The sequence below is a fragment of the Thamnophis elegans genome, chromosome 15 (genome assembly GCF_009769535.1).
Source record: "Thamnophis elegans isolate rThaEle1 chromosome 15, rThaEle1.pri, whole genome shotgun sequence".
Classification (NCBI taxonomy): Eukaryota; Metazoa; Chordata; class Lepidosauria; order Squamata; family Colubridae; genus Thamnophis; species Thamnophis elegans.
Window position 1 is genome coordinate 939,213 of NC_045555.1, and position 25,580 is coordinate 964,792.

Below are 25,580 nucleotides of genomic sequence, written 5' to 3' on the forward strand. Positions count from 1 at the left end.
TTTGCATTCCACCCTCTCTCCCCGTCCCCTCTCCCTCCCCCCCAGGAGCCCTGCGTGGCTGCCTTGGCTCGTGTGGAGCGCACCGACTTCCTTTCCGCCATGTGCATCGGGGAAGTGGCCCACGTCAGCTCCGAGATCACGTACACCTCCAAGCATTCCGTGGAAGTCCAGGTGCACGTGGAAGCCGAAAACATCCTCACAGGTAGGCCTCCCTGGAGGCCAGTTCCGTGGATTCGATGGTTTCATTGCATTGTAAATGAGATTAGATCTGCGGAACGAAACTCCGCATCGGCAACAGGAAGGGCATCCGGCCAGTCACCATTATGGGGATTGTGGGGTCGTTAAAAGAAGTCGATGGTGATTGTATTGTGATTTAGTTTAGTGTAGTTTAGTTAGTCTTATTTATTTTATTTTTTTATTATTGTATTGTATTTTAGTTTACCTTTATTTAAATTTCCCGGCAGTGAGAACAAATTAACCAGTGGAACAACTTGCCTCCAGAAGTTGCGAATGCTCCAACATTGGACGTTTTTAAGAAGTTGTTGGACAACCATTTGACTGAAGTGGTGTAGGGTTTCCTGCCTAAGCAGGGGGTTGGACTAGAAGACCTCCAAGGTCCCTTCCAACTCTGTGATTCTGTCCTATCCTTTTGTACTTTATTTGATTAGATTAGATTAGATTTTTTATTTATTTTTTTGCACAATGCATCTCTGCCCAGTTTGCAATCAATTATTACATTTCACTTTGTTTTTTACTTGATTTTGTTTAGCAACATTGGATCTCTGCCCAGTTTGTAATCCATCCACTTTATTTATTCATTTTAATTTATTTGCATCCTGCCTTTATTATTTTTACAGAACACTCAAGGTGGCAAACATTAGCTAACATTCCTCCCTCCGTCCTGTTTTTCCCCCAAAAAAACAATCAACAACCCTGCGAGGTTGGTTTGGACCCAAATTCGCCCGGCAGGACTAGAAACTCACCGTCTCCTAGTGATTGGCCCAAACTCACTCCGCTCCCTTCGTGCCTAAGGCAGGACTAGAACTCATTTCCATGTCCTGCCTTCTGGTGCTTTGGAAAATAAGTTAACCCCTTCTTCTTTGGGGAAGCCCCAAGAAATATTAGAATATTGCTATTATATTCCCCCCTGGTCCTTCCTTTCTCTAGACACACCCAAATCCGTTCTTCGTATGTTTTAGCCTCCAGGCCTCAGATCATGAAATCCTATTTACACAAGAGACCAGCTCCCTCACAACACAGCAGTCTTTCTCTCTGTGAGCTTGTGAGTGTGGGTTTATTTGAAGTCCTGCCAGACTTCAAACCCTTAAACTCGACTCTGTTGTTCCTTTTGTGCGATGCACAAGCCTCTCCGCCGTGTTTACATCCTGGCCTTCTTCCATCAGCCGTCCTTCTCTTCTCCTTTCCCAGCTGCAACACCCCCGCCAGATATCTACACAATCATCCCTTCCTGAACGCACAACTTCGCTCCTCTTTTCTTCCCCTTGAACACCCCAGGCAAATACCTGCTCACTCTTTTCCTCGGGCAGGGGATAAGAGGCAGGAGACACCCCCCCCTCTCCGTCCTTAGCTGGGCCACATGCCTGCTCCCTGCTTGCTATTTTTTTAAAAAAAGAAGAAAATAAATAGCACTATTATCTCTTTTATTCATTAAGCCTGAAGCTCAGTCAAGTGAATATTTAAAGATGTGTTGTGACTCAGCAGAAGTTTGCTGTGAGTTGAGTCGGGATGCAGGAATAACAACGCAGCTGGGGCTCGTTAGTGTGGTCTTCTGGAGATAAAAGGGCTGATGGTGACACGCGCCCTGGTTGCAGAAGTCAACATTCATCGTTCGTTCGTGGTTCGTTTATGGAGAATTCAGTTCCGTTCCTGTTTGAGTTTGTGAGACACTTGGATAAGTGATTTTGCTTCTTGAACACCTGGTTTTGCCGTAAGAGATCGTTGTTTTTGCATTCTGTTATCTTCTTGCCAGAGACTTTATTTATGTTTATTTTGGGCTCGCAGCCAGCGGGAGCCAGGACTGATAAAGTTAGTTCCTTTTAAGTCTGTCTGACTGTCGTCTCTGAACGAGCGAAGAAGGGGGGGGGGTCAGAACAAAGATGTGTCACCAGTACCATTGACTGGTGCTAATGGTTGATACGGGTTGCTGCCAGCATCTTGGTACCGTCTTAAATATATACGATGTTCTTGAGTATCGCGGGTTTTTTTTTTAGAGTTCCGCTGGTGTTATTGCAGGAAGCTGCAATGACAAAACGCCTGGCCTTCCATCCAGCCCTCTCCTTCTGCCAAGGGAAACACGGCATCGCATTTTGTGTTGCAAAGACAAACAGATTCTCTCTCCCCCCCCCCCCCCCCCCAAAAAGAAGTTTCAAACGGAGCAGAAAATTTGCAGGATTGCTCTGCTTTTGACACGGCACCTGACCTTGTTTTCAAGGGGCTACAGATGAGCTGGGGAGTGGTGGTGGGGGGTCATCAGGAAGGGAGGGGAGGGTCAGCTCAATTGTGTCTCTTGCTTTCTTCTTCCCAGCTCGCCCTCCCTCTCCTGGCAGGCCCCCTCCCCTCCCCTGTTCCTTGAATCTGCTTCGAAAACACCATCTGTATTTTGCTAGCTGGATAAACGTGGTTGCGTCCCTCCCAAATGTCCTTCAGGGGGTAGAACAACACGAAAGGGAAAAATTAACTGCGCGCCTTTGATGTCCAGGAATTCGGTCAAATTTTTAAAGGAGACCCTTGGGACATCTCAATTCCCCTCCCTTCCTCCCCGCTCCCCCTCCCCTCCCCCTCCTGCATCATACAGGCAGCGGTCCTCGGACGTACAACCGCAATTGATCTCTTTGTTCAGGCTTTGATCCCAAGCGGATATGACAGCTTGCCAGGGTGGTGGGGGGAGTGGACTAGGATTTACGGCTGATACCTCCCCCTCACCTGCCGAAGCCCTCCTGGGGAAGGGGTTGCCATAGCAACCGACGCAAAGGAGGATCAGAGAGGAAGCAAAGGCTTTCCAGATAAGATTGCCATGCAAAGCTCAGGTATCTGCTTGAAGACTCTTGGCGGGGGGGGGGGGGGCGTTTGACGTCGTATGAGAATCCCAAAAGGGAAGTCTCCTGCTATCACTTAAAAATTAGGAGTAAGACTGGTGGGAACTTCCAACTTTAGAGATCAAAAAAGTCTTCCAATATTTGAGGGGCTGCCCCAAAGAAGAAGGGAGGGGGGTCAACTTATTTCCCAAAGCACCAGAAGGCAGGACAGGAAGCAGAGGATGGAAACTCATCAAGGAGGGAAGCAACCTGGAACTAAGGAGAAATTCCCTAACAGTGAAGACAATTAACCAGTGGAACAACTTGCCCCCAGAAGTTGTAGGTCCTCCATCACAGGTGGTCTTTAAGAAGAGACTGCACAACCATTTGTCTGACATGGTTATTGGGTCTCATGCTTGAGCAGAGCAAGAAGACCTCCAAGGTTCCTTACAACTCTGTTATTTTGTATGTTGTATTCCCTGCAGGCTGAGTTGAGTTGAGTTGACTTAATAGCCAGGGATGGATGGATGGATTGGGTTGGGTTGGGCTGGGTTGACTTGAATTGAGTTGATTTGATTTGACTTAGCCTTGGCTGTGATTGGGTTGGGTTGGGTTGAGTTGACTTGACTTGACTTAGTAACCTGGGCTGTGGTTGGGTTGAGTTGGGTTCAGTTGTTGAGTTGAGTTGACTTAGTAACCTGGGCTGTGATTGGGTTGGGTTCACTTCCGTTGTTGAGTTGAGTTTACTTAGTAGCCCGGGCTGTGGTTGGGTTGAGTTGGGTTCAGTTGTTGAGTTGAGTTGACTTAGTAACCTGGGCTGTGGTTGGGTTGAGTTGGGTTCAGTTGTTGAGTTGAGTTGACTTAGTAACCTGGGCTGTGATTGGGTTGGGTTCAGTTCCATTGTTGAGTTGAGTTGACTTAGTAGCCTGGGCTGTGGTTGGGTTCAGTTGAACTAAACTGAATTGGTGAACCTAGCAGTCCATATTTTGGTGAAGTAGGGCCACTCCTTGTCTCTGAGAGCAGCTGCCAACCACTTTTGATAAGGGTGTGGCCCTGAGAATGATTCATCGGCTAGTTTGCTTACAATCCCTAATCTGTTGATTAATACAAACTCAGGTGAATCCATGTATCCATGGCTTCAAACAGAGCCCGAGAACTGATTGTCCCCAGGTTCATTTCTCGGGATCTGTTCACTTACAAGCCTCTTCCTTTCTCCTTAGGGACGAAGAGAGTGACCAACAAGGCCACGTTGTGGTACGTCCCTCTTTCCCTGCACAACGTCAACAAGGTTTTGGAAGTCCCTCCAATCCAGGTGAGTCTTGAAGGAAGAAAACAGGTGATGCTCATTTGTAGCTGGGGGAAAAAGTGAGTTTCATTGTTTAGTCCTTTGCATCCCTATTGGCGGATTTTTTTTCATTCAATGTCGGACTATTCCTCCGTTTCTGATTCGTTGTGACTTAAACGTGGCTTCCAGATCTGACGCATTCATCTAGTGACCGTCAGTGGTGAAATGCATTTTTTTTTAATTACCGGTTCTCTGGGCGTGGCTTGGCTTGGTGGGGGTGTGGCTTGGTGGGCGTGGCAGGGGAAAGATACTGCAAAATCCCCATTCCCTCCCCATTCTGGGGCCAGCCAGAGGTGGCATTGGCTGGTTCTCTGGACTACTCAAGATTTCCACCACCGGTTCTCCAGAACCTGTCAGAACCTGCTGAATTTCACCCCCGGTGACTGTTCCAAATGGGACTGGGGGGAAGACTTACGACCATTTTTCACACCATTGCAGCGTCCCCTTGGTCATGTGATCAAAATTCAGACACATGGCAGCTGGCATGGACTTATGACGGTCGCAATGTCCCGGGGTCACATCACCGCCTTTTGCGACCTTCTGACCAATAAAGTCGATGGGATAGCCTGACTTCACCACCGTGGCAAGAAAGGTGGCACAGTGGGGCAAAATTCATTTAACAACAACGGTCTCGCTTAACTTTCCTGCTAGTTTGCACGGAAGGACCAAGAGGAAGAAGGGAGGCGGCGTTATGAGGAACAGAAGCTGGCACGTGAGGAGACCAAAGAGAGGAACGGCGATGTCATGGTGCCTGTCATCAACCCAGGTACGGCCGGGCACCTGCCTGGCACGCAGAGACCTGCCTGCACAGGTTTATTTATATCTTGCATTTCCAGCATGTGTATTTTTTGGGAGTGGGGGGGGAGGTTTTCCCGTTGTGCAAGACATTGGTGAGTTGAGTTGAGTTGACTTACTAGCTTAGGCTTTCGTTAGGTTGGGTTGAGTTGGGTCAGGTTGGATGGAGTTGAGTTGATTGACTAGCTTGGGGTGTGATTGGGTTGCGTTGAGTTGGGTTGGGTTGATTTAGTAGCTTGGGCTGTGATTGAGTTGGGTATATTGAGTTGACTTGGTAGCTTAGGCTGTGATTGAGTTGAATTTAATTTAGTTCACTTGATTTAGTAGCTTGGGGTGTGATTTGGTTGGTTTGGGTTGAATTGAGTTTAGTTGGGTTGAGTTAGTAGCTTAGACTGTGAGTGGGTTGGGTTGAGTGCAGTTGGGATGGGTCATGTTGATTTAGTAGTTTGGGCTGTGATTGGGTTGGGTTGGGTTGAATTGAGTTTAGTTGAGTTGGGTTGAATTGTGTTGGGTTGGGTTGAGTTCAGTTGGGTTAAGTGGGGTTGATTTAATAGCTTGGGCTGTGATTCGGTTGGTTTGGGTTGGGTTCAGTTGGGTTGGGTTGGGTTAATTTAGTTAGTAGCTTAGGTTGTGATTGGGTTGGGTTGTGAGTTCAGTTGGGTTCAGTTCAGTTGGGTTACGTAGGGTTGATTTAGTAGCTTGGGCTGTGATTGGGTTGGGTTCAGTTGGGTTGGGTTGGGTTAATTTAGTTAGTAGCTTAGGTTGTGATTGGGTTGGGTTGAGTTCAGTTGGGTTGGGTTGAGTTCAGTTGGGTTAAGTAGGGTTGATTTAGTAGCTTGGCCTGTGATTCGGTTGGTTTGGGTTGGGTTCAGTTGGGTTGGGTTTGAGTTTGAGTTTGAGTTTGTTTATTATTTATAGGCCGCCCTTTTCCCTGAGGGTTGGGTTCATTAATACAGTTGTTAATGAATCACTGCAGTTTTTAACATAGGAACAGGGTTATTAAGTGAATCTCGCTTCCCCGTTGGCTTTGCTTGTCAGAAGGTCACAAAAGGAGACCACCTGATCCTGGAATACTACAACCATCATAAATATGAGTCAGTTGCCAAGCATCTGAATTTTGAGTGACCATGGGGATGCTGCAGTGGTCATCAGTTTGAGAAAAAAAACTTTTCCAGTGCCATTGGAATTCCAAACAGACTGTCAGGGTTCCAAATAACATCCAAAATTAAATCAAGAGTCCAAGTATTACTCAAAGTTCCCATTGATGAAGAGAGCCATGTTGGCACATCTGGGGAAACCTGAATCTGAGCTTCCTGGGTTTCCCACCCACCCACCCAATTGAGAGTTCAAGATCTTGCCCCCACACCCACAAGCCCATCCCATGGTCCAGCCTGCCACTGCCACGCTGGCAGTTCCACCCATCCAGTTCCGGTCAGGTGCAGAGACAAAGGATGACCTTGGCTGTCTGGAAAGGAATTTATTTATTTTTTACATAGAAATTTGTTTTATTTTCCTTTTTCATAGCATATAATCACATGTATACTATTACATAGTCAATATCATGTTGTATTATTAAGTAATTACATCAATTCATCTTACCATCAACTACCAGAGGGGAAAAAAAAAACCAGTTATTGGCTCTTCTGCTCTCCATACACCATATTTATACCTTATCCGACACTTTCTTCCCCCTCTCTCCTCCCCCTTTCTACCTCCTTTCTTCCCTCCATCATTTTCTACTCTATTTCCCCTTCCTTTCTCCTTCTCCTCTCCCCCCTTTCCACTCCTCCTTGTACACCTCATCTTCCCCCCTCACCCTCTCTCCTATCCCTCTCTTCCTATCTTCTCTCCTCTGCTTCCCACTCTTCTACATCCTTTCTTCCCTCCATCATTTTCTACTCTATTTCCCCTTCCTTTCTCCTTCTCCTCTCCCCCCTTTCCACTCCTCCTTATACACCTCATCTTCCCCCCTCACCCTCTCTCCTGTCCCTCTCTTCCTATCTTTCTTCTCTCCTCTGCTTCCCACTCTTCTACATCCTTTCTTCCCTCCATCATTTACTACTCTACTTTCCCCTTCCTTTCTCCTTCTCCTCTCTCCCCTTACCACTCCTCCTTGTATACCTCATCTTCCCCCTTCACCCTCTCTCCTGTCCCTCTCTTCCTATCTTTCTTCTCTCCTCTGCTTCCCACTCTTCTACATCCTTTCTTCCCTCCATCATTTTCTACTCTATTTCCCCTTCCTTTCTCCTTCTCCTCTCCCCCCTTTCCACTCCTCCTTATACACCTCATCTTCCCCCCTCACCCTCTCTCCTATCCCTCTCTTCCTATCTTTCTTCTCTCCTCTGCTTCCCACTCTTCTACATCCTTTCTTCCCTCCATCATTTTCTACTCTACTTCCCCTTCCTTTCTCCTTCTCCTCTCCCCCCTTTCCACTCCTCCTTATACACCTCATCTTCCCCCCTCACCCTCTCTCCTGTCCCTCTCTTCCTATCTTTCTTCTCTCCTCTGCTTCCCACCCTTCTACATCCTTTCTTCCCTCCATCATTTTCTACTCTATTTCCCCTTCCTTTCTCCTTCTCCTCTCTCCCCTTTCCACTCCTCCTTATACACCTCATCTTCCCCCCTCACCCTCTCTGAAAGGAATTTTATTTTGACAACATCACATTCTACTCCTTGCTATTCCCCCTCCCAATTCCCCACTAATGAAACAGCATAGTAGAATAGAATATTAATGTGGCAGGCCAAAAACCCCGAAAGGAACCGGCTTCGGGCCTCACACAGACATTAAACAAATAAACATAAATCAAGGACTACCTGACATTTTTTTTAAAAATGAAATTTAAAATCAGTATCCCAGTCCTCGGATTGCCTTGCTCCCTTGCCTGGCACCTAGACAAACACAGAAATAAGAGTAACGAAGTTGGAAGGGGACCTTGGAGGTCTTCTAGTCCAACCCGCTGGGTTCAAACGGGGTTTCTGGCTCTCCTCTTGTAGGTGATTATTTCTGCATTAAATTGTGCTCGGCTTACCTGCTTCTCTCTCTCTCTTTTCGCTGCATTTTAGACAGGCAGAGTAAAGGTAAGGCTGTTCCAAATGAATTAACTGAGTTAAACCAAGGTCTGTGGATGCTGGCTTGTAAGAGCGGGCTCGTAATTGGCTTTGCACTCTGACTGCAGGATCTCACCTGCTTTAATGGGTTAAATATCTTAATAACATAGGGTGGCTCCGTGGCTAAGGCGTTGAGCTTGTCAATCAGAAAGGGCGGCGGTTTGGCAGTTTGAATCCCTAGCGTCACGTAACGGAGTGAGCTCCCGTTACTCGTCCCAGCTTCTGCCAACCTAGCAATTCGAAAGCATGTAAAAAATGCAAGTAGAAAAATAGGAACCACCAATTTTGGTGGGAAGGGAACAGCGTTCCGTGCACCTTCAGCGCTTTAGTCATGCCGGCCACATGACCACGGAGACGTCTTCGGACAGCGCTGGCTCTTCGGCTTTGAAACAGGGATGAGCAGCGCCCCCTAGAGTCGGGAACGACTAGCACATACGTGCTAGTTTACCTTTATCTTAATAACAGAAGTGGATTCCTGTAATTCCTTGTTAATATTGAAAGGAATATAAATAACAGTGGTCAACTTTCAATAACCTTGGTCTGGAGGACTTTCTTACGTTTACTTTACACCTAGTTGTAGTCCTTGATTCCTCCTACACCCTGTGGATCCGTGCTGCTATAAACCAGATGCTGGATCCAGCTGGGGAAGCAATCTTTGGTGGCCCCATGATTGATGTGCCTGAAGCAACTGATGAGGGAGGTCTTTCAAAGGGGGATTTACGGTCACAGACCTTATCTGGCTTGGAGAGCTGCCAGGCCGATCTCTGCAAAACTTGGCCAGGAGCCTCGGAGAGACACGAACCAATGAAGCGAACTAATTGTCTCTCCTGCAAACTCCACTCCCCTTTCGCTCCTCTTTTATGTCCTCTGGGAGGGGCCATTCACCGTCCCCCTGTGGCCTTCCTCCCAAGTCAACCCCTGTTCTTTAGCTGTTTGTCTGGCCACTCTGCGCATGCGCACACTGGGAACAGGCTCCAGCTGTTCTTCTGCCTCACTGATGTTGCCTCCGAAGGCAGCTGATAACTGGACATATGACCCTGGCCCCATCTCTGCCTCCGACACGGAGCCCTCCTCAGAGCCTCCCCCAGACTCCAGGACTGGCCCATCTTCCTCCCCAATCCTCCTCACTGTCCGACTCTGCTGCCAGCTCCTCTGTCCGCTGGCGGGCCATATCAGAGGACGCCCAACCTTTGATGAATGGAGCCCAGCTGGGTTCTCCTTCCGTTCTTCTGCTTCTAGGAACCTCTTGTAGACTCCGCAAAGCGTAGGGCTGGGTGCTCGGCTTCCATCCTCCCTTGTCCTTCAACTGCTCCTTTCTCTCTCCAGAACCCTACACGGTAGGATACAGCCAGTCGAGTCTCATCCATCTGGTGGGGCCATCTGACTGCACCATGCATGGATTTGTTCACGGAGGTAAGTCCTAGGAGAAAGCTGTACTGGGCCACGCTGGTCTTCCCCTGGAGTTACCCTCCCCTCCACCCTTACGAATTCCTCCCCGCCTGGTGTGACGCCTTCAACGTCTAGATGTCCAAATATAAATAAAAGTTTACAGATTAAGTGACGACAGACTATCAAGCTAAGGGGAGGGGAAGGGGAAAAAAACAGAAAAGCTTTTAAGCACTTAAAAGATGGCCTAAGTGGAATTATTATAACGACAATAAATGTGGAAGAGGAAATTCATTTTTATGTAAATGTGAAGCCAGAGTTTGCTGGCATCTCACCCCGAAAACCCATCGGGGTGAAGAAGTAAATAAGTAATTGCAACAACGGGAGGAAGAGGAGGGGGAAAGGAGAAAGGGAAAAGGAGAGGAAGTTAAGGGAGGGGAAGTAAGAGTAGGAGAGAGGGCAGGAAGGAGAAGAAGAGCGGGGGAGTGGGTGAGAGGGAGGGGAAGAAGAAAAGAGGAAGGAGAGAAGGGAGGTTGGGAGAAAAGGAGGCGTGGGGTAAGGTGGATGGAGTGGGTTGGCTGTTGAGCTTGACTGAACTTCAGCCCCCATTATAACTGAGTGCATGTTGCATGTTGTTTTTTTCCCTATTTTAAATTGTATTGTTTTGTGTTTTTAATTTTTTAATATTTTAATTGTTTTTATGTAAGCCGCCCGGAGTCCTTCAGGATTGGGCGGCATACAAATCTATTAAAATTCCAAATAATTATGTTGCCATATTTTTAAATTTCTAAATAGATTGCGATCACTGTTAAAAGACAATAGATAACATGTTAATAGTACTTAAGAGAATGCATATTTGTGAATTTGTGAATATATCTGTGGATATATTTACATGAAAGGTGGGGGGGGGGAATAAAACTTTACAAGCAAAAAAAAAAAAACATCTCAATGTCCACCTGCAAAATATTTATCACCATCGTGTGGGCTTCTTGCACAACCAAACCTTCCACCTTGTGCAGGTCATAAAACATCCCAGAATTTATAATAATATTTCCAACACAAACACACACACACAAACACACACACACACGGGAACGGAGGTAGCATCCATTCCTATCATAGTTTGCGTTCTATTTTTACAAGTGTGCGGAAGTCACACGTTTTGGGATAGAGGTGTAGAAGGGGGGGAAAAAAGCTGTTGGCTGCACCAGGTGAGAACCTTGCTCTAAATTTCAACCTGACCTTCACTCCCGAGTGGGGAAAGGCCCAGAAAACGGAGGGCTGACGGGCTCATTTGTGACTTAAGAATCATAAGATTGGAGAGGGGGGTCCTCGGAGGTCCTCTAGCCCAACCCCCCAGCTCAAGGCACGGGACCCCCTACAACCGGTTGCCCACCATCTCTCCCATCTTGAAAACAAGCAGATTTACTTGGTTAGAGATCTGCCTGTCTAGAACCGTAGGATTGGAAAGGGGACCTCGGAGGTCATCCAGTCCAACCTCCTGACCGAGGCTGGGGAAGCTGAGGACGAGCCCCTTTAATTGGAGAAAGAAAGAAAAAGGGTGAGAGGGAGGGGGGGGAATTATTTTCCCCCCCGAGACCGGAAGAGCTCCAGGCGTAGGTGTAGTTGCTATAGGAACTTTCCACGGTGGAGAAAGCTGGGGGGGAAATTTAGACCCCTGTAATTAAAATATTCTTTGAGGGAGGTTGCGGTGGAGGTTTTAAAAAGGGGGAGGGGGCATTTGGAACTCAAGAGCCAGTCCGGGGGGGGGGGGAGTAAATAGATTTATTTATTTATTTTCCTACGGCAAAAATTGGGAGACGGAATTGTTTTTTGCTAAAACGGTTGATTTCCAAGGCATCGGGGTGGGCAGGAAATTGGGGTCCCCCTTCCCTAAAGATCTGGAAGCGCCTAGCGTTGAGGCCAGGTGCCCCCCCCCCCCATGTTCGGGAGCCGTGAAGGGCGCCTGGTTGGATGTTTAATGTGGGCTTCTGTTTTTTTTCAACTCAAATGTTTTTCTTTTTAAAAAATATATATATATTTATTCAGGATGTTTATAAGCTGCCTGTCTTACTATCAGGGGCAGTTTGGTCTAGTGGGGAAGGCACCAGGTTAGAAAGTAGGAGACTGGGAGTTCTAGTCCCCCCCCTTAGGCACGAAAGCCAGCTGGGTGACTTTTGGCTAATCACTAGGAGCCAATGATTTCTAGTTCCATCTTGACCAAGAAAGCCAGTTGGGTAAATCTTGGGCCAATGTGTCTGTCTCTCCCTCCCTCTCTCTGTCTCTCTGTCTCTCTCTCTCTGTTTTCTCCCTCTCTCCCCCCTCCCTCTCTCTCTTTCCCTCTCTCATTCTCTCTCTCCGTCCCTTCTTGCTTTCTCTCTCTCTCTCTCTCCCACTCCCTCCTTCCTTCTGTCAACCTCTGTCAAGGTTATCTTCGTAGGTATCTTCTGAAAGGTCATTTAGCCCAGGTGGCTGAGAAAATTAGCACATCGTTCGGAGAATTTGCAAAATTATACTCCCTCCCCCCCCCACTCACTTAGAAGCCTTTGTGCCCCTGCGGACAAGTCCGGATGGACCCCACCCCAACGCTCACACGGACCAAATGGGAGACCCCCCAGTTGAAATCTCTGCTTTGCTCGCCTTCTCCGTCCCGCCCATCTGACCCTTGACCCCCACCCCACCCCACCCTGGTTGTTGTTCATAAACCCAAATGTGTCTCTCGGGGGGGTCCCTGGGCGACTGGGCTCCCCAGCTTCCTCGTCGAAAGACCCCCCGTAGAAAACCCCCGTGGGGAGCGCCATCCGAGCGGAATGAATTCCGGATTTTTCGCGGCAGGAACGGGCTTAGCACGACCCGCTGTGGAGCACAGGACCCACAAACGCACAAACACACACACACACAAAGACTGGGATCCCATTTGGAGGAAGACATCAGGGTGGTGTGTGTGTGGGTTTGGTTTTTTTGATTGTTGTTGTTATCCTTGTTGTCATTCTTTGTTTAGATCCTGCTGCTTTAGTAAGACAAGGCTCCAGCGACGATGAACAAAACCCGGCTGGTTGCAAGTGTGTGTGTGTGTGTGTACACTGTATGTGTGTGTGTGTGTGAGTCAGCTGTGCTATTTTTAGCCGGCGCTTCGCTTCTTATTAGTAGCCTCGCTCGGAGCTGGGTGGAGGGGGGATTAGCTCTGCAATTCCTCGCAGGAAGCAACAATCTTTAATTAATTGTCTTCTGCAGGGCTCCCAGCTCTTCGGGGAAGCTTGCAATATTATTATTTCCCCCCCCCCCCGCCTCCACCTCCCTCGAAGCTCGGGTTGTAGGAACAACACACTCCCCCGCCACCCCCCCAAAGAAGCTCGTGCGGGTGGGGGGAATTTTTGCAACCCAGTTTCAGGAAAGCGAGGTGGCGTGGACTTGGTTTCCTTGCAAGGGAGCCTCTGTCCGTCCCCCGTCGGGGCTGACGGACAAGGGAAATGCAAGCATTAATGTGTGAGAGATCTGCGGATGTATTTACTCGTCCGTTATCTTTAGACTTAACTCAAGGGAGCAAAGATGCTCCTCCTGTTTTCCCCCACAACAACCCTGTGAGGTGGGTTGGGCTGAGAGAGAGAGAGTGGGGGCGGGGGGCCATCGGGCCAAAGTCACCCTGCAGGCTTTCATGCCTAAAAGCAGGACTAGAACTCCCTGTCTCCTGGAGATTGGCCCCAAATCACCCAACCAGCTTCCGCGCCTGAGGTGGGGGCTAGAACTCCCCGTCTCCTGGTGACTGGCCCAAAGTCACCCAGCCAGATCCCATTCCTAATGCAGGACTAGAATTCCCAGTCTCCTGGTGGTTGGCCAAAAGAGACACCGGCTTTCATGCCTAAGGCGGGACTAGAACTCCCTGTCTGCTAGCGATTGGTCCAAAGTCATCCAGCCGGCTTTCATGCCTAAGGCGGGACTAGAACTCCCTGTCTGCTAGCGATTGGTCCAAAGTCACCCAGCCGGCTTTCATGCCTAAGGCGGGACTAGAACTCCCTGTCTCCTAGTCATTGGTCCAAAGTCACCCAGCCGGGTTTCATGCCTAAGGCGGGACTAGAACTCTCTGTCTCCTAGTCATTGGTCCAAAGTCACCCAGCCAGGTTTCATGCCTAAGGCGGGACTAGAACTCCCTGTCTCCTAGTCATTGGTCCAAAGTCACCCAGCTGGCTTTCATGCCTAAGGCGGGACTAGAACTCCCTGTCTGCTAGCGATTGGTCCAAAGTCACCCAGCCGGCTTTCATGCCTAAGGCGGGACTAGAACTCCCTGTCTGCTAGCGATTGGTCCAAAGTCACCCAGCTGGCTTTCATGCCTAAGGCGGGACTAGAACTCCCTGTCTGCTAGCGATTGGTCCAAAGTCACCCAGCTGGCTTTCATGCCTAAGGCGGGACTAGAACTCCCTGTCTGCTAGCGATTGGTCCAAAGTCACCCAGCTGGCTTTCATGCCTAAGGCGGGACTAGAACTCCCTGTCTGCTAGTGATTGGCAAAAGAAAGACTGAAAGACTACATGCGCAGAGTGGCCAGACGAAGGGAAGAGCTAAAGAAGAGGGGTCGACTTGGGAGGAAGGCCGCAGGTGGACGATGAATGGCCCCTCCCAGAGGGAATAAAAGAGGAGCGAAAGGGGAGTGGAGTTTGCAGGAGACAATTAGTTCGTTTAATTGGTTTGGAGACTCCTGACCAAGATCTGCAGAGATCAGCCTGGCAGCTCTCCAAGCCAGATGAGGTCTGTGACCGTAAATCCTCCTTTGAAAGACTTTGCTGGATGGGAAGGAGCAGAATTCACAGGGAATGAATAAAAGGGCTTTTTTGTCGGGACCAGGAGTTGGCTTCCGGCTCTCGGGAAGCCTCCGTCAGAACACTCTGCTGGCCCAGGGAGCTCTTCCACCGGCCACTGCCCACGTGAACCCCATCTCTTGTCCCCCCTTTCCAGGCGTGACCATGAAACTCATGGACGAAGTGGCCGGAATCGTGGCTGCTCGCCACTGCAAGACCAACATTGTCACGGCTTCTGTGGACGCCATCAACTTCCACGAGAAAATCAAAAAAGGTAAGCGGCGGGGGGGGGGGGGGCGTAACACCCTTGCGGTCAGTAAGAACCTTTCGCCTGGTTTAGGACAAGACGTCCTCGATTTACGACTGTTCCGTTTAGTGACCGAAGTTACAGCAGCCCTGCCGGGGGGGGGGGGGGGAAGAAGAGACTCGAGTGTTTCAAAGTTACAGCCATTGCAGCATCCCCACAATCACGGGATCAAAATTCGGGTGCTGGGCAAACTGGCTCACATTTACGACGGTCGCAGGGCGGTGCCCTTTGGCGGCCTTCTGACCAGCAGAAGTCCAGGAGGGGGGAAGCCAGATTCACTTAACGACCGCGGGGGACTAACTTTATAACTGCAAGTGGCAAGAAAGGTCGTAAATTCATTTTTAAAAGTGTCTCGCTTAATGAGGAGGGAGATTTGGGGGTTCAATTCAATTCACCTTCCATCTTTGTCTGTTCGGTCTCTGGTTAAGTTGATGATCCAGAGGGGCAACCCCCCCCTCCCCCCCCCCCCAAAAAAAAGTTGGGTGCAGTTGAACCACATGAGGACGTTGTCTACAGCAGAAGTGGACAAAGGGTTAACCGGTGGAACTGCTTGCCACCAGGAGTTGTGGGTGCTCCATCCCTGGAGATTTTTCAAGAAGAAACCGGGCAGCCCTTTGTCAGAAATGGCATCGGTTCTCCTGCTTGTGCAGGGCGGGGTGGGGGGTTGGACTAGAAGACCTCCAAGGTCCCTCCCAGCTTCCTTACTCTCTTAAATCCCTTCCGGGCTCTCTCTGCAATCCTGGCTGGGACAACGTGGCTTATCGAGAGCTCTCCATGGTGCTGATTCTCGGTCTCCCAACTTCAACCTTTGCCACAACCCTGGAAGGCTCTTTCGGAAGGTGTGGGTGGTGCTTCGGTGCGTTGCCGTTCGCTGTTCCCCCGTCAGATATTACACAAGGCGCTTGTTGCGATGTTCCTTGTGGCATTTACGAGCGGTTCTCCGCGGAGGGAACATGGTGTTCCACGTTGCGCCAAGCACGTCAGTTTGGGATGGTTTTGATTGTCCTCTTCTAAAAACCCTCCGGTTTGAAGTGGAACCAATTAGCCTCGTTTAAGGAACTTCCCGGATGAGAACGCGGCCCGTCGCTTGTCATCCTTCGAGAGAAAAGCCCCCCCCCCTCCCTGGGGAGGAAAAAAAAAACCTAATTTGATTTTTTTTTCTTTTTTGGAATCCTCTCTTGATTATTTTCTTAAGCAAATGTCTAGTTTATCCTAGTCTATTTCGGCTTCCGTCTTCCAACCTGGCTGCTTCGTTTAGCTAAATTTGAGAGCAATCGGAGCCTCTCGTCCTAAAATGAAATTTATTCCCCATCATCTACAGATAGTCCTTGCTTTACAGCCGCTGCTAAGCAGGACAGTTGAGTGATTTAATTTTCCCTCGGCCTCGTTTTGCAACCTCCCCGACTCTCTTATTCTGTTCTCCAAGAAGGTGGGACTCAACAGCTTATCCGAACGCGAAATCCCAAATGAGCTTGGCTGGGAGCCGTCATCTGCTCTTCATTAGCGACGGTCGGTTGGCCTCCTCGCTTGGCTTCAGCGAATTCTCTCCCAGGATCCAGAGGTGCGGGAAGCGGGTGAAACCCGGAGGGCCGGTGGCCTGCGGTTCCGCCCAAGCGCTCTGCTTTAGCTCCTGGGCAAGCCCACCAACTGGGCCACCCGGCTTCCAGACGGCTCTTTCCTTGAGGCCTCCTGTCTTGGTTAATAATAGAAACCCCCCCAGGACCGGGGTGGGGGGGGAGTTCCGGCCTCAGTCAAAGACCCAGAGTCGGTAGTCAGAAGGAAGGCGAGAGACGTCGGGAGCAGCCTTGTTCGGTTGAAGGAGATCTAAGCCGGCATCTCCTCAGGCCAGGATGAAAAGGGACGGAGGGGGGGGGGGGTTGGTGGTGGGACTAAGGTCTGAAGGTCCATGTGCCCCCAAGGCAGGAGATACAGCCACAAGGTTGGACAGAGGGGAGAAAGGGGGCAGTTCGGCCAGCGGTTGGACTCAAGAGGGAGAAGGTCAAGAGGGCCACAGAATAGGAGATGGAGAATAGGGGAGATGCATTGATGGACAGAGATTGAGAGATGGAGAAATAGATGAGAGGGATGGATGGATGGATGGATGGATGGATGGATGGATGGATGGATGGATGGATGGATGGATGGATGGACAGAGAGATGGAGAGATGGAGAATAGATGAGGAGATGGATGGATGGATAGATGACAGAGATGGAGAGATGGAGAAATAAATGGTGAGATGGATGGATGGATGGATGGATGGATGGATGGATGGATGGACAGAGAGATTGAGAGATGGAGAAATAGATGAGAGGAATGGATGGATGGATGGATGGATGAATGGATGGATGGATGGACGGACAGAGATGGAGAGAGGGAGAAATAGATGGGGAGATGTGTAGATGGATGGACAGAGAGATGGAGAGATGGAGAATAGATGGGGAGATGGATGGATGGACAGAAATGGAGAGATGGAGAAATAGATGGGGAGATGGATGGATGGATGGATAGATGGATGGACAGAGAGATTGAGAGATGGAGAAATAGATGAGAGAAATGGATTGATGGATGGATGAATGGATGGATGGACGGACGGATGGACGGACGGATGGACGGACAGAGAGATAGAGAATAGATGGGGAGATGCATTGATGGATGGATGGATGGATGGATGGATGGATGGAGAGATGGAGATGGAGAGATGGAGAATTAGATGAGAAGGATGGATGGATGGATGGATGGATGGATGGATGGATGGACGGACAGAGACGGAGAGATGGAGAAATAGATGGGGAGAGGAATGGATGGATGGAGAAATTGATAGATGAATAGAGAGATAGACGGAGAGATAAATAGATGGAGGGCTGGGGAGATGGATGGAGAGAGAGAGGAAAGGTGGATGGATGAAGAGATGGCTAAGTAAAGGAAGACAGAGAGGGAAAGAGAGGTAGAGAGAGAGGAAAGAGGGTGAGATGGTGGGATGGAGGAGTGAATGGAGACCTAGGGATGGATTTGGGGCTCCCTCGCCGTCGTTAAGTCGAGGACGGCCTGTGAATCCCTTCCTGCCTTCACTGACATGTGACGCTCCCTTGGAGGCTCCTTTCAGGGAGGCTCGAGGCGTTGCGAGTGCAAAACTCCCCCCACCCCCCAGTTGAACGTCGGAGTTTTAATTTAGGTTAGATCTCCCCGGGTGGGACTCTCTTGACGTCGGACGGTGGAGTCATCCTGTCTTCGCGGGTGGAAGATTGCGGGGTTCGAGTTTTGCCTTTCGGCACACAGGGACTCTTTGTTTTGTGACGCCTTTGTTTGCCTTCTGCGATGATGGTCACAAAAGCGAGGCTTACAAAACGAGAGATAATAGCGGCCGTCAATCCGCATTTATCTCCTTAAATTAGGCCTTTGTCATTCCATCCGTGGGGGGAAATCTCCTGCTGTCTCCTCCAGCTTCCCCAAAAAACCCGGTTGTGAATTCTAGCTAGATCCCTGGTTCTTTGTTTCCTGCAAAATTCCAGTGGAGGGCAACCCAAGGGCCATCTAGTCCACCCCTCTGCAGGACACAGGAAAGCCCACTTGGCCCTCCTACAGAGGTGGCTGTACAGCTTCTCCTTAAGAAATGTCCGGAGATGGAGAGGCCGCTACTTCCCCAGGTGGAGTCTTCCCACTCTCGATCATCAAGAATTCCTCATTGGGCCTTTGTTCAGGTTGAACATCTCGGGTCCCCTCTGAGGACATGTCAAGTTCCTTGAGGAACTTCTCAAGTTTCTTTGAGGCAAGTTTCTTGAAGAACATCTCAGTGTCCTCTGAGGACAAGATGAGTTCGTAGAAGAACATCTCAAGTACCTCTGAGGACAAGGTGAGTTCTTTGATAAACATCTCAGGTTCCTCTGAGGACAAGATGGGTTCTTTGAGGAACATCTCCTCTGAAGACAACGTGTTCCTCAAGAGACATCTCAGGTTCCTCTGAACACAAGTCAAGTTACTAAGAAGAACATCTCAAGTTCCTCTGAGGACAAGATGGGTTCTTTGAGGAACATCTCCTCTGAGGACAATGTGTTCCTCAAGAGACATCTCAGGTTCCTCTGAAGACAAGTCAAGTTCCTAGAAGAACATCTCAAGTTCCTCTGAGGACAAGATGGGTTCTTTGAGGAACATCTCCTCTGAGGACAACGTGTTCCTCAAGAGACATCTCAGGTTCCTCTGAAGACAAGTCAAGTTCCTAGAAGAACATCTCAAGTTCCTCTGAGATGGGTTCTTTGAGGAACATCTCCTCTGAGGACAACGTGTTCCTCAAGAGACATCTCAGGTTCCTCTGAACACAAGTCAAGTTCCTAGAAGAACATCTCAAGTTCCTCTGAGGACAAGATGAGTTCTTTGAGGAACATCTCCTCTGAGGACAATTGTTCCTCAAGAGACATCTCAGATTCCTCTGAGGACAAAGAACATGACATTCTTTAAGGAACGACTCGAGATACTTTGAGGAAAAATCACATTCCTTGAGGAACATCTCAGATTCCTCTGAGGATAAGCCAAGTTGCTTGAGGAACATCCCATGTTCCTCGAGTCCCTTCTCATCTCCCAGCTCCTCTTCAGAACCTTCTCCAACCTCTCCATAGTCCTTCTGCAAATGAGATGCACCTTCTGTCCTTATTCTCTGACAGAACCAGGTTTCTGGCCAGCGGCCGTAGGACTTTCCAAGAATGGCTTTGGACCTGATCCTGGGTTACTCTTCCAGAAGACCAGGTCCTTGACCAAAGCGACTTGGCATCCTCCAAAGAAGGTTATAGTCCTCCTCCTTTTGAGGTAGGCCCCTTGGAGTTGCCATCAGCTGTCCTCAAACCGATCACACACACCCACACACACACCGCAAAGATCCGAAACTCAGCTGTCCCTTGGTGAAGGCCATCCTTGTGTGTGGTTGACCCTCCCTCACCAATGTCCTCTCCGTCCCGCAGGGAGTGTGCTCACCATTTCTGGCCGCATGACCTTCACGAGCAACAAGTCCATGGAAATCGAGGTCTTTGTGGACGCCGACCGCTTCGTGGGCGAACCCGAGGAGCCGTACCGGGCGGTCAGCGCATACTTCACCTTCGTGTCCCTTAACAAGGAAGGAAGAGCCCTCCCCATCCCGCAGCTGACGGTAAGTCGTTTTTTGTGGGTCTGCCAAAGGGGGAATGATTTCAAAGTCCACACAACATCTCTGGGGTTGTTGAGTTTTCAGCTCCAAGGTCTGGTTTTATCAAAACTGGGGAGTGGGCTGCAGGACCCCCAAAGACGGTTGCTTTCCTTCTGGAAGCGAACCACTGCGTTCCAGAAGAATCTGTCAAAAAACTTGGGCCGTAAGGCAGATATTTCTCTCTGTGGGAACAATGAGAATATATCTGCTGAACAAAACTCCTCATTGGCGACAGGGAAAGGCATCTGGCCACTCAACATTCTGCTAGCTCCTTTCGGCTGGTCAGCCATTTTCCCTCTTAACTGTTTTATTTAAACTGTTAATTTAAATTAACTGTTTTATTCAACTGAATTGACTTAAAATAAAATAAAAAATTAAAGCACAGGGGGTCCTCGACTTACGGCAGTTCACTTAGTGACCGTTCAAAGTTGCAACGGCCCTGAAAAAAAGGTGACTTAGGGCCGCTTTCCACACTTAACGACTGTCGAAGCATCCCCGTGGTCACGTGATCAAAATTCAGACACTCGGCGACCGGCTCCCATTTATGACAGTCGCAGTGTCTCGGGGTCACGTGCTCCCCTTTGGCGACCATCCTGACCAGCAGCGCCAAGGGGAAAGCCGGGTTCACTTAACGACCGCGTTATTAACTCCACAACCGCAGTGATTCGCTTTAACAACTGTGGCAAGGAAAGCTGTAAAGTGAGGGCAAGTCTCCCTTAAGGACTGTCTCGCTTAGCAGCAGAAAGTCTGTCGTCGCGGCCGTAAGTCGAGGACTACCTGCAGAGACTCCAAAAACAAAACCCCCAAAAAGAAATTACAAAACCAAAAAGATAAATAAACAGGACATTAAAAAAGGTGTGTTAAAAATCCTACAAACACACACACACACGCACGCACGCCTAGTTCAGTAACTGTTGTGCTCTGGAGTGTTGCAGTGGCCTAGAGGTGGAGCTCTGGCCTCACCCTCGGGAGACTGTGAGTTCGATCCTAGGGAGAGGCCGATATTTCTCTCTCCAGGCACCATGAGAATATATCTGCTGGGGGAAAAACTCCGTCCTGGTGACAGGAAAGTCATCCGGCCACTTTTTTAAAAAAATAGCTGTTGTATTCTTTCTTTAAAAGGGCAGGCCCTGTTCCTCGAATCCTCCTCTGCTCCTCAGCTGCTGACCCTCCCCACAGTGGAGCCATGGGGCTGGAAGGGACCCTGGAGGTCTTCTAGTCCAACCCTCCAATGAAAGGGGTGGGGGGGGGAAACTCCCTTAAAAGGCCCAGGGAACCTCTCTCACGCATCTCTTCCTCTGCCGTTTAAGCCTCCCTCTGTCCCAAGACCTTCAAAATTTCTCCTCCCCCCCCCCAACACACACACACCGTAATTTTAGCATCTTCCCCCCCCCCCTCAACTCCCCCCCCCTTGCAGCAATGCAATAAAAACTACCACAAATCCTCTTTTTTTCCTCCTCCTTCTTTCCCCTTGCAAAGCCTGGTGGATTTTGAATTTCCTCCATATTTTTATTTCATTCTTTTTATCGGCCTCCGTCTCCCTTCCCTCTCTCCCCCCCTTTTTGCCCCCCCCCCAACTACCTGCTATAGTTGGTTTGCCTGACCATCTATTTTTAGCCATCTTTTAGCGGCTTGCCAAGATCAAAGGGAAGAAGAAGAAGAAGAAGTGGGCCATTCCTCAATTTATGCCTCTCGGTCTCTCCCCCTCTCCCCCACCCCCCCACCCCCTGCCCCTCCCTCGTCTCTGGCATGGAAGGCTGGGGTCCCGGAGAGGGTGGGTGTTTTCCCACGCAAGGCAAGGGGCAAGTCTCTGGCTTTTGAATCCCCCCCCCCAATTTCTCTGTTGTTTCTTGCCTTGTTATGTTTTGAGAGGGAAGGAAGAAGTCCTTGTCTTTCTTTCTTTCTTTTTCTTTCTTTCTTTCCACTTCCTTCCTTTTCTCCCTCTTTCCTTTCCCTCATCCTTCCTTCGCTCCCCTCCTTCTTTCCTCCCTCCCTCCCTTTCTTTTCTTTCTTCTTTCCTCCCGCCCTCCCTTCTTTCTTTCCTTCCCCTCCCTTCTTCCCCTCCCTTCCCTCTTTTCTTTCTTCTTTCCTCCCTCCCTCCTTTCTTTCTTTTTCTTACTTTCTTTCCTTCCCCCGCCTTCCTCTTCCTTCCTTTTCTCCCTCTTTCCCTTCCCTCCATCCTTCCTTCGCTCCCCTTCCTCCTTCTTTCCTCCCTCCCTCCCTTTCTTTTCTTTCTTCTTTCCTCCCTCCCTCCCTTCTTTCTTTCCTTCCCCTCCCTTCCTTTTCTTCCTTCCTCCCTCTTTCTTTCTTTCCTCCCTTCTTTCTTTCCTTCCCCTCCCTTCTTCCCCTCCCTTCCCTCTTTTCTTTCTTCTTTCCTCCCTCCCTCCTTTCTTTCTTTCTCTTTCTTTCCTTCTCCCTTCTTTTCTTCCTTCATTCCTCCCTCCCTCCTTTCTTTCTTTTTCTTACTTTCTTTCCTTCCCCCTCCTTCCTCTTCCTTCCTTTTCTCCCTCTTTCCTTTCCCTCCATCCTTCCTTCGCTCCCCTCCCTCCTTCTTTCCTTGCTCCCACCCTCCCTCCTCTCCTTCCACTTCCTTTTTCCCCTCTCACTTCCTTCTTTCCTCCCTCCCTTTTTTCTTTCTCTTTCTTTCCTTCCCCTTCCTTCCTTCCCTCCCTTCCTTCTTTTCTTCCTCCTCCCCTCCTTTCTTTCTTCCCTTTCTTCCTTCCCTTTCTTCCTTTTTTCTTTCCTCCCCATTCGTCCACCCAGGCATCCATTCTCTCCATCTATCCCCCCCTCCCTACCTCCTTTCCTTCCCCTCCCTTCCTTTTCTTCTTTCCTCCCTCTTTCTTTCTTTTCTCCCTTCTTTCTTTCCCTCCCCTCCCTTCATCCCCTCCCTTCCCTCTTTTCTTTCTTCTTTCCTCCCTCCCTCCTTTCTTTCTTTCTTTTTCTTCCCCTTCCCCACATCCTCTGGGCCTCCGACCCCCCACCCTTCCTTTCCCCCACCCCCAAGAAGCTGCCCTCCTGGCAAGCAGACAGACCTTCCCTTTCCCCTGCCCCCCCTCTCTCTCCTGGGGGGGTGGGGAGGGCAGGGCGCCCCTCAATCCCATCTGGCAGCCACCCCCACTGGGCTTTCCAAGACCCGCAGAGGGGAGGGGGGCTCTCCCAACGTATATCTCTCCCTCCCCTTACAGTGGGGGCTTCCTCCAGGCTCCCCACTGGTGATAATGGGGGCTCTGTGCTGCTGTCAGGCTACCCCTCCACCCAGCGCCCCCCCCTCTGACCTTCAACGCGCGGCTCCCCACCCTATTAATTGAGGCTCCTAACTGCTTATCAGCAGCAGGCAGTGCCCACACGCAGCTGGCGAGCTCCTGGGGGGGGGGTGCCAAATGCCAGGAGGGAGGGGAAACATCCCCCCCAAAAAATATTTGCCAACCCCCCAGCCCTCCCCGGAGGTCACCTTATCCTAGGCTGCAAAGCTGGGGTGGGGGGGGTGTTGAATTAAGTCGTCCGATTTGCCCAGATCGATGGAGAATGCCAGGATTTTGGGTGGCATCAAAACGGGGAAGGAAATTGTTCTCTGGGCAAAAAAAATTGTCCAGCTGAAGCATGATTATATATATATAATCCGATGTGGGTGGGGCAGCCTTATGGTCCTTCATCGGGCCTTATCCAGCCCCTGGGCCGTAGTTTGAGATATAGATATATATATATATATATATATATATATATATATATATATATATATATAACCATAAGGCTGCCCCACCCACATCGGCCCACCTACCCACCGGCCCCCACCCACCTTCTGGATGCCGAGGAGGCCAAAAATGGGGCTGTTTTTGATCTCCCACAACCTCCAGAGGGAGGGAGGGGGCACCACACCCACCCAGTCACCACCTAACCTCAGCCAGTCTGCCCCCCCCCCAAATCTGAGGGACCATGAATTGGCCCCCTGTTTAAAATGTTGAGGACCCCTGCCCTATGTCATTCCTGATCAATGGCTGTGCAGTTGAACACTTTTCTTTCTTTCTCTCTCTCTCCTTTCCTTCCTTTTTCTTTCTTCCTTCTTTCTTCCTCCCCTCCCTTCATCCCTTCCTCTCTCCCTCCTTCCCTCCCTCCATTCATCCATCAATATGTCCTTTGACCATCTGCCTGCCTTCCTTCCTTCCGTCTGTCCATCCGTCTCTATCTATCTATATTTCTGTCTGTCTGTCTCTATCTATCTATCATCTATCATTTATCTATCATCTATCTATCTATCATCTATCTATCTCTATCTATCTATCATCTATATCTACCATCTATCTATCATTTATCTATCATCTATCTATCTATCATCTATCATCTATCTATCATCTATCTATCAATCATCTATCTATCATTCATCTATCAATCATCTATCTATCATCTATCTATCATCTATCATCTATCTATCATCTATCTATCATCTATCTATCTATCAATCATCTATCTATCATTCATCTATCAATCATCTATCATCTATCTATCTATCATCTATCTGTCATCTATCTATCATTATCTATCATCTATCCATCTATCTATCTATCCATCTATCTATCATCTATTTATCTATATATATATATATATTTATATATCTCCCCCCCCCATTAACTTCTATAGTGGATCGTGGGAATGTAGCTATCGTAACGTATCTTGATTTCAGAAAATCATTTGACAAACACCCCCCCCCCTCCCAGGACATTCTGAATGGGCCGTGGGCAAAGTGAATCCCGCCCAGCGGCCTGACCTGTTGCTATGTGGGGACGTGAACTACTCACCCACATCCCCCCCACTTTGTTTCTCCTTTCTCATCCCCCCCCCCCGCAACCCCCCTACAGGTGGAAACCGAGGACGAACGGCGACGTTTCGAAGCAGGGAAAAACCGCTACTTACAGACCAAAGCCAAGCGCCAAGCACAGTCGCAGCCCCTCACCCAACAGTGACATTCGGGCCAAAGACCTCCTCCATCCCTAGACCCAGATGGAAAGAGGGAGTGGGGGGGGGCTGTGATGACAACCCCGGTGGGGGGACCCCTGCCCTCTCCTTTCCAGCCAAGATTCATTCCATCCTCTCTGCCCCCCACCGTAGCTAGCAGACACGGGGTAGGCTGGCCCGATGAGGAGGGGGCACATATCAACACGGGTGGGCCAGAGGGCTTGTTTTTACGAACCACCTTAAGGTAGACATCTCCAGCTTGGGGAAGGTCCATCTCCACCGTCCAAAGAAACACACACACACACACATACTTTGGTTTCACCGCCAGTGAATGCCCACCACCCACCACCTCCACGTTGCCCGGAAGCCCCCTCCTCTGCCCCTCTCTTCCTCCTCCCCGTCTTCGGTGTATGTGTCGTGCAGATGTATACGTTTGTCTAATTTATTCAGTGACGGTTGCAAATAAAGGTTTGGTGCCTTTAAACGTGTTGGGCCGGAGACCGTTTTCTGCCTCTTGGGGGGGCTCCCCTCATCCACCCACCCCCCAGAGCGCCGAGTCGAAGGAAAGAGCTTCATCATTTGTCCAAAACGATTATTGTTAGAAGTCATCACGGATTCACCGATAAGAAATCCAGCTCGCCTTATTTGATGATGATGATGATGATCATCATCATCATCATCATCATTAT

The 25,580-nt window shown here is 49.5% G+C and overlaps 1 protein-coding gene across 1 annotated transcript; it reads left to right on the forward strand.

Annotated features, from left to right (window-relative positions):
- The first annotated feature begins 25 nt into the window (after positions 1 to 25).
- Positions 26 to 25,379, forward strand: ACOT7 (acyl-CoA thioesterase 7). Its single transcript, XM_032231670.1, has 7 exons — positions 26 to 202; positions 4,256 to 4,347; positions 5,032 to 5,146; positions 9,610 to 9,696; positions 14,618 to 14,734; positions 19,718 to 19,902; positions 24,795 to 25,379. The coding sequence occupies exons 1-7, from the start codon at positions 100 to 102 to the stop codon at positions 24,897 to 24,899; spliced, it is 804 nt and encodes a 267-aa protein (XP_032087561.1). The 5' UTR covers positions 26 to 99; the 3' UTR covers positions 24,900 to 25,379.
- The last annotated feature ends 201 nt before the right edge of the window (positions 25,380 to 25,580 follow it).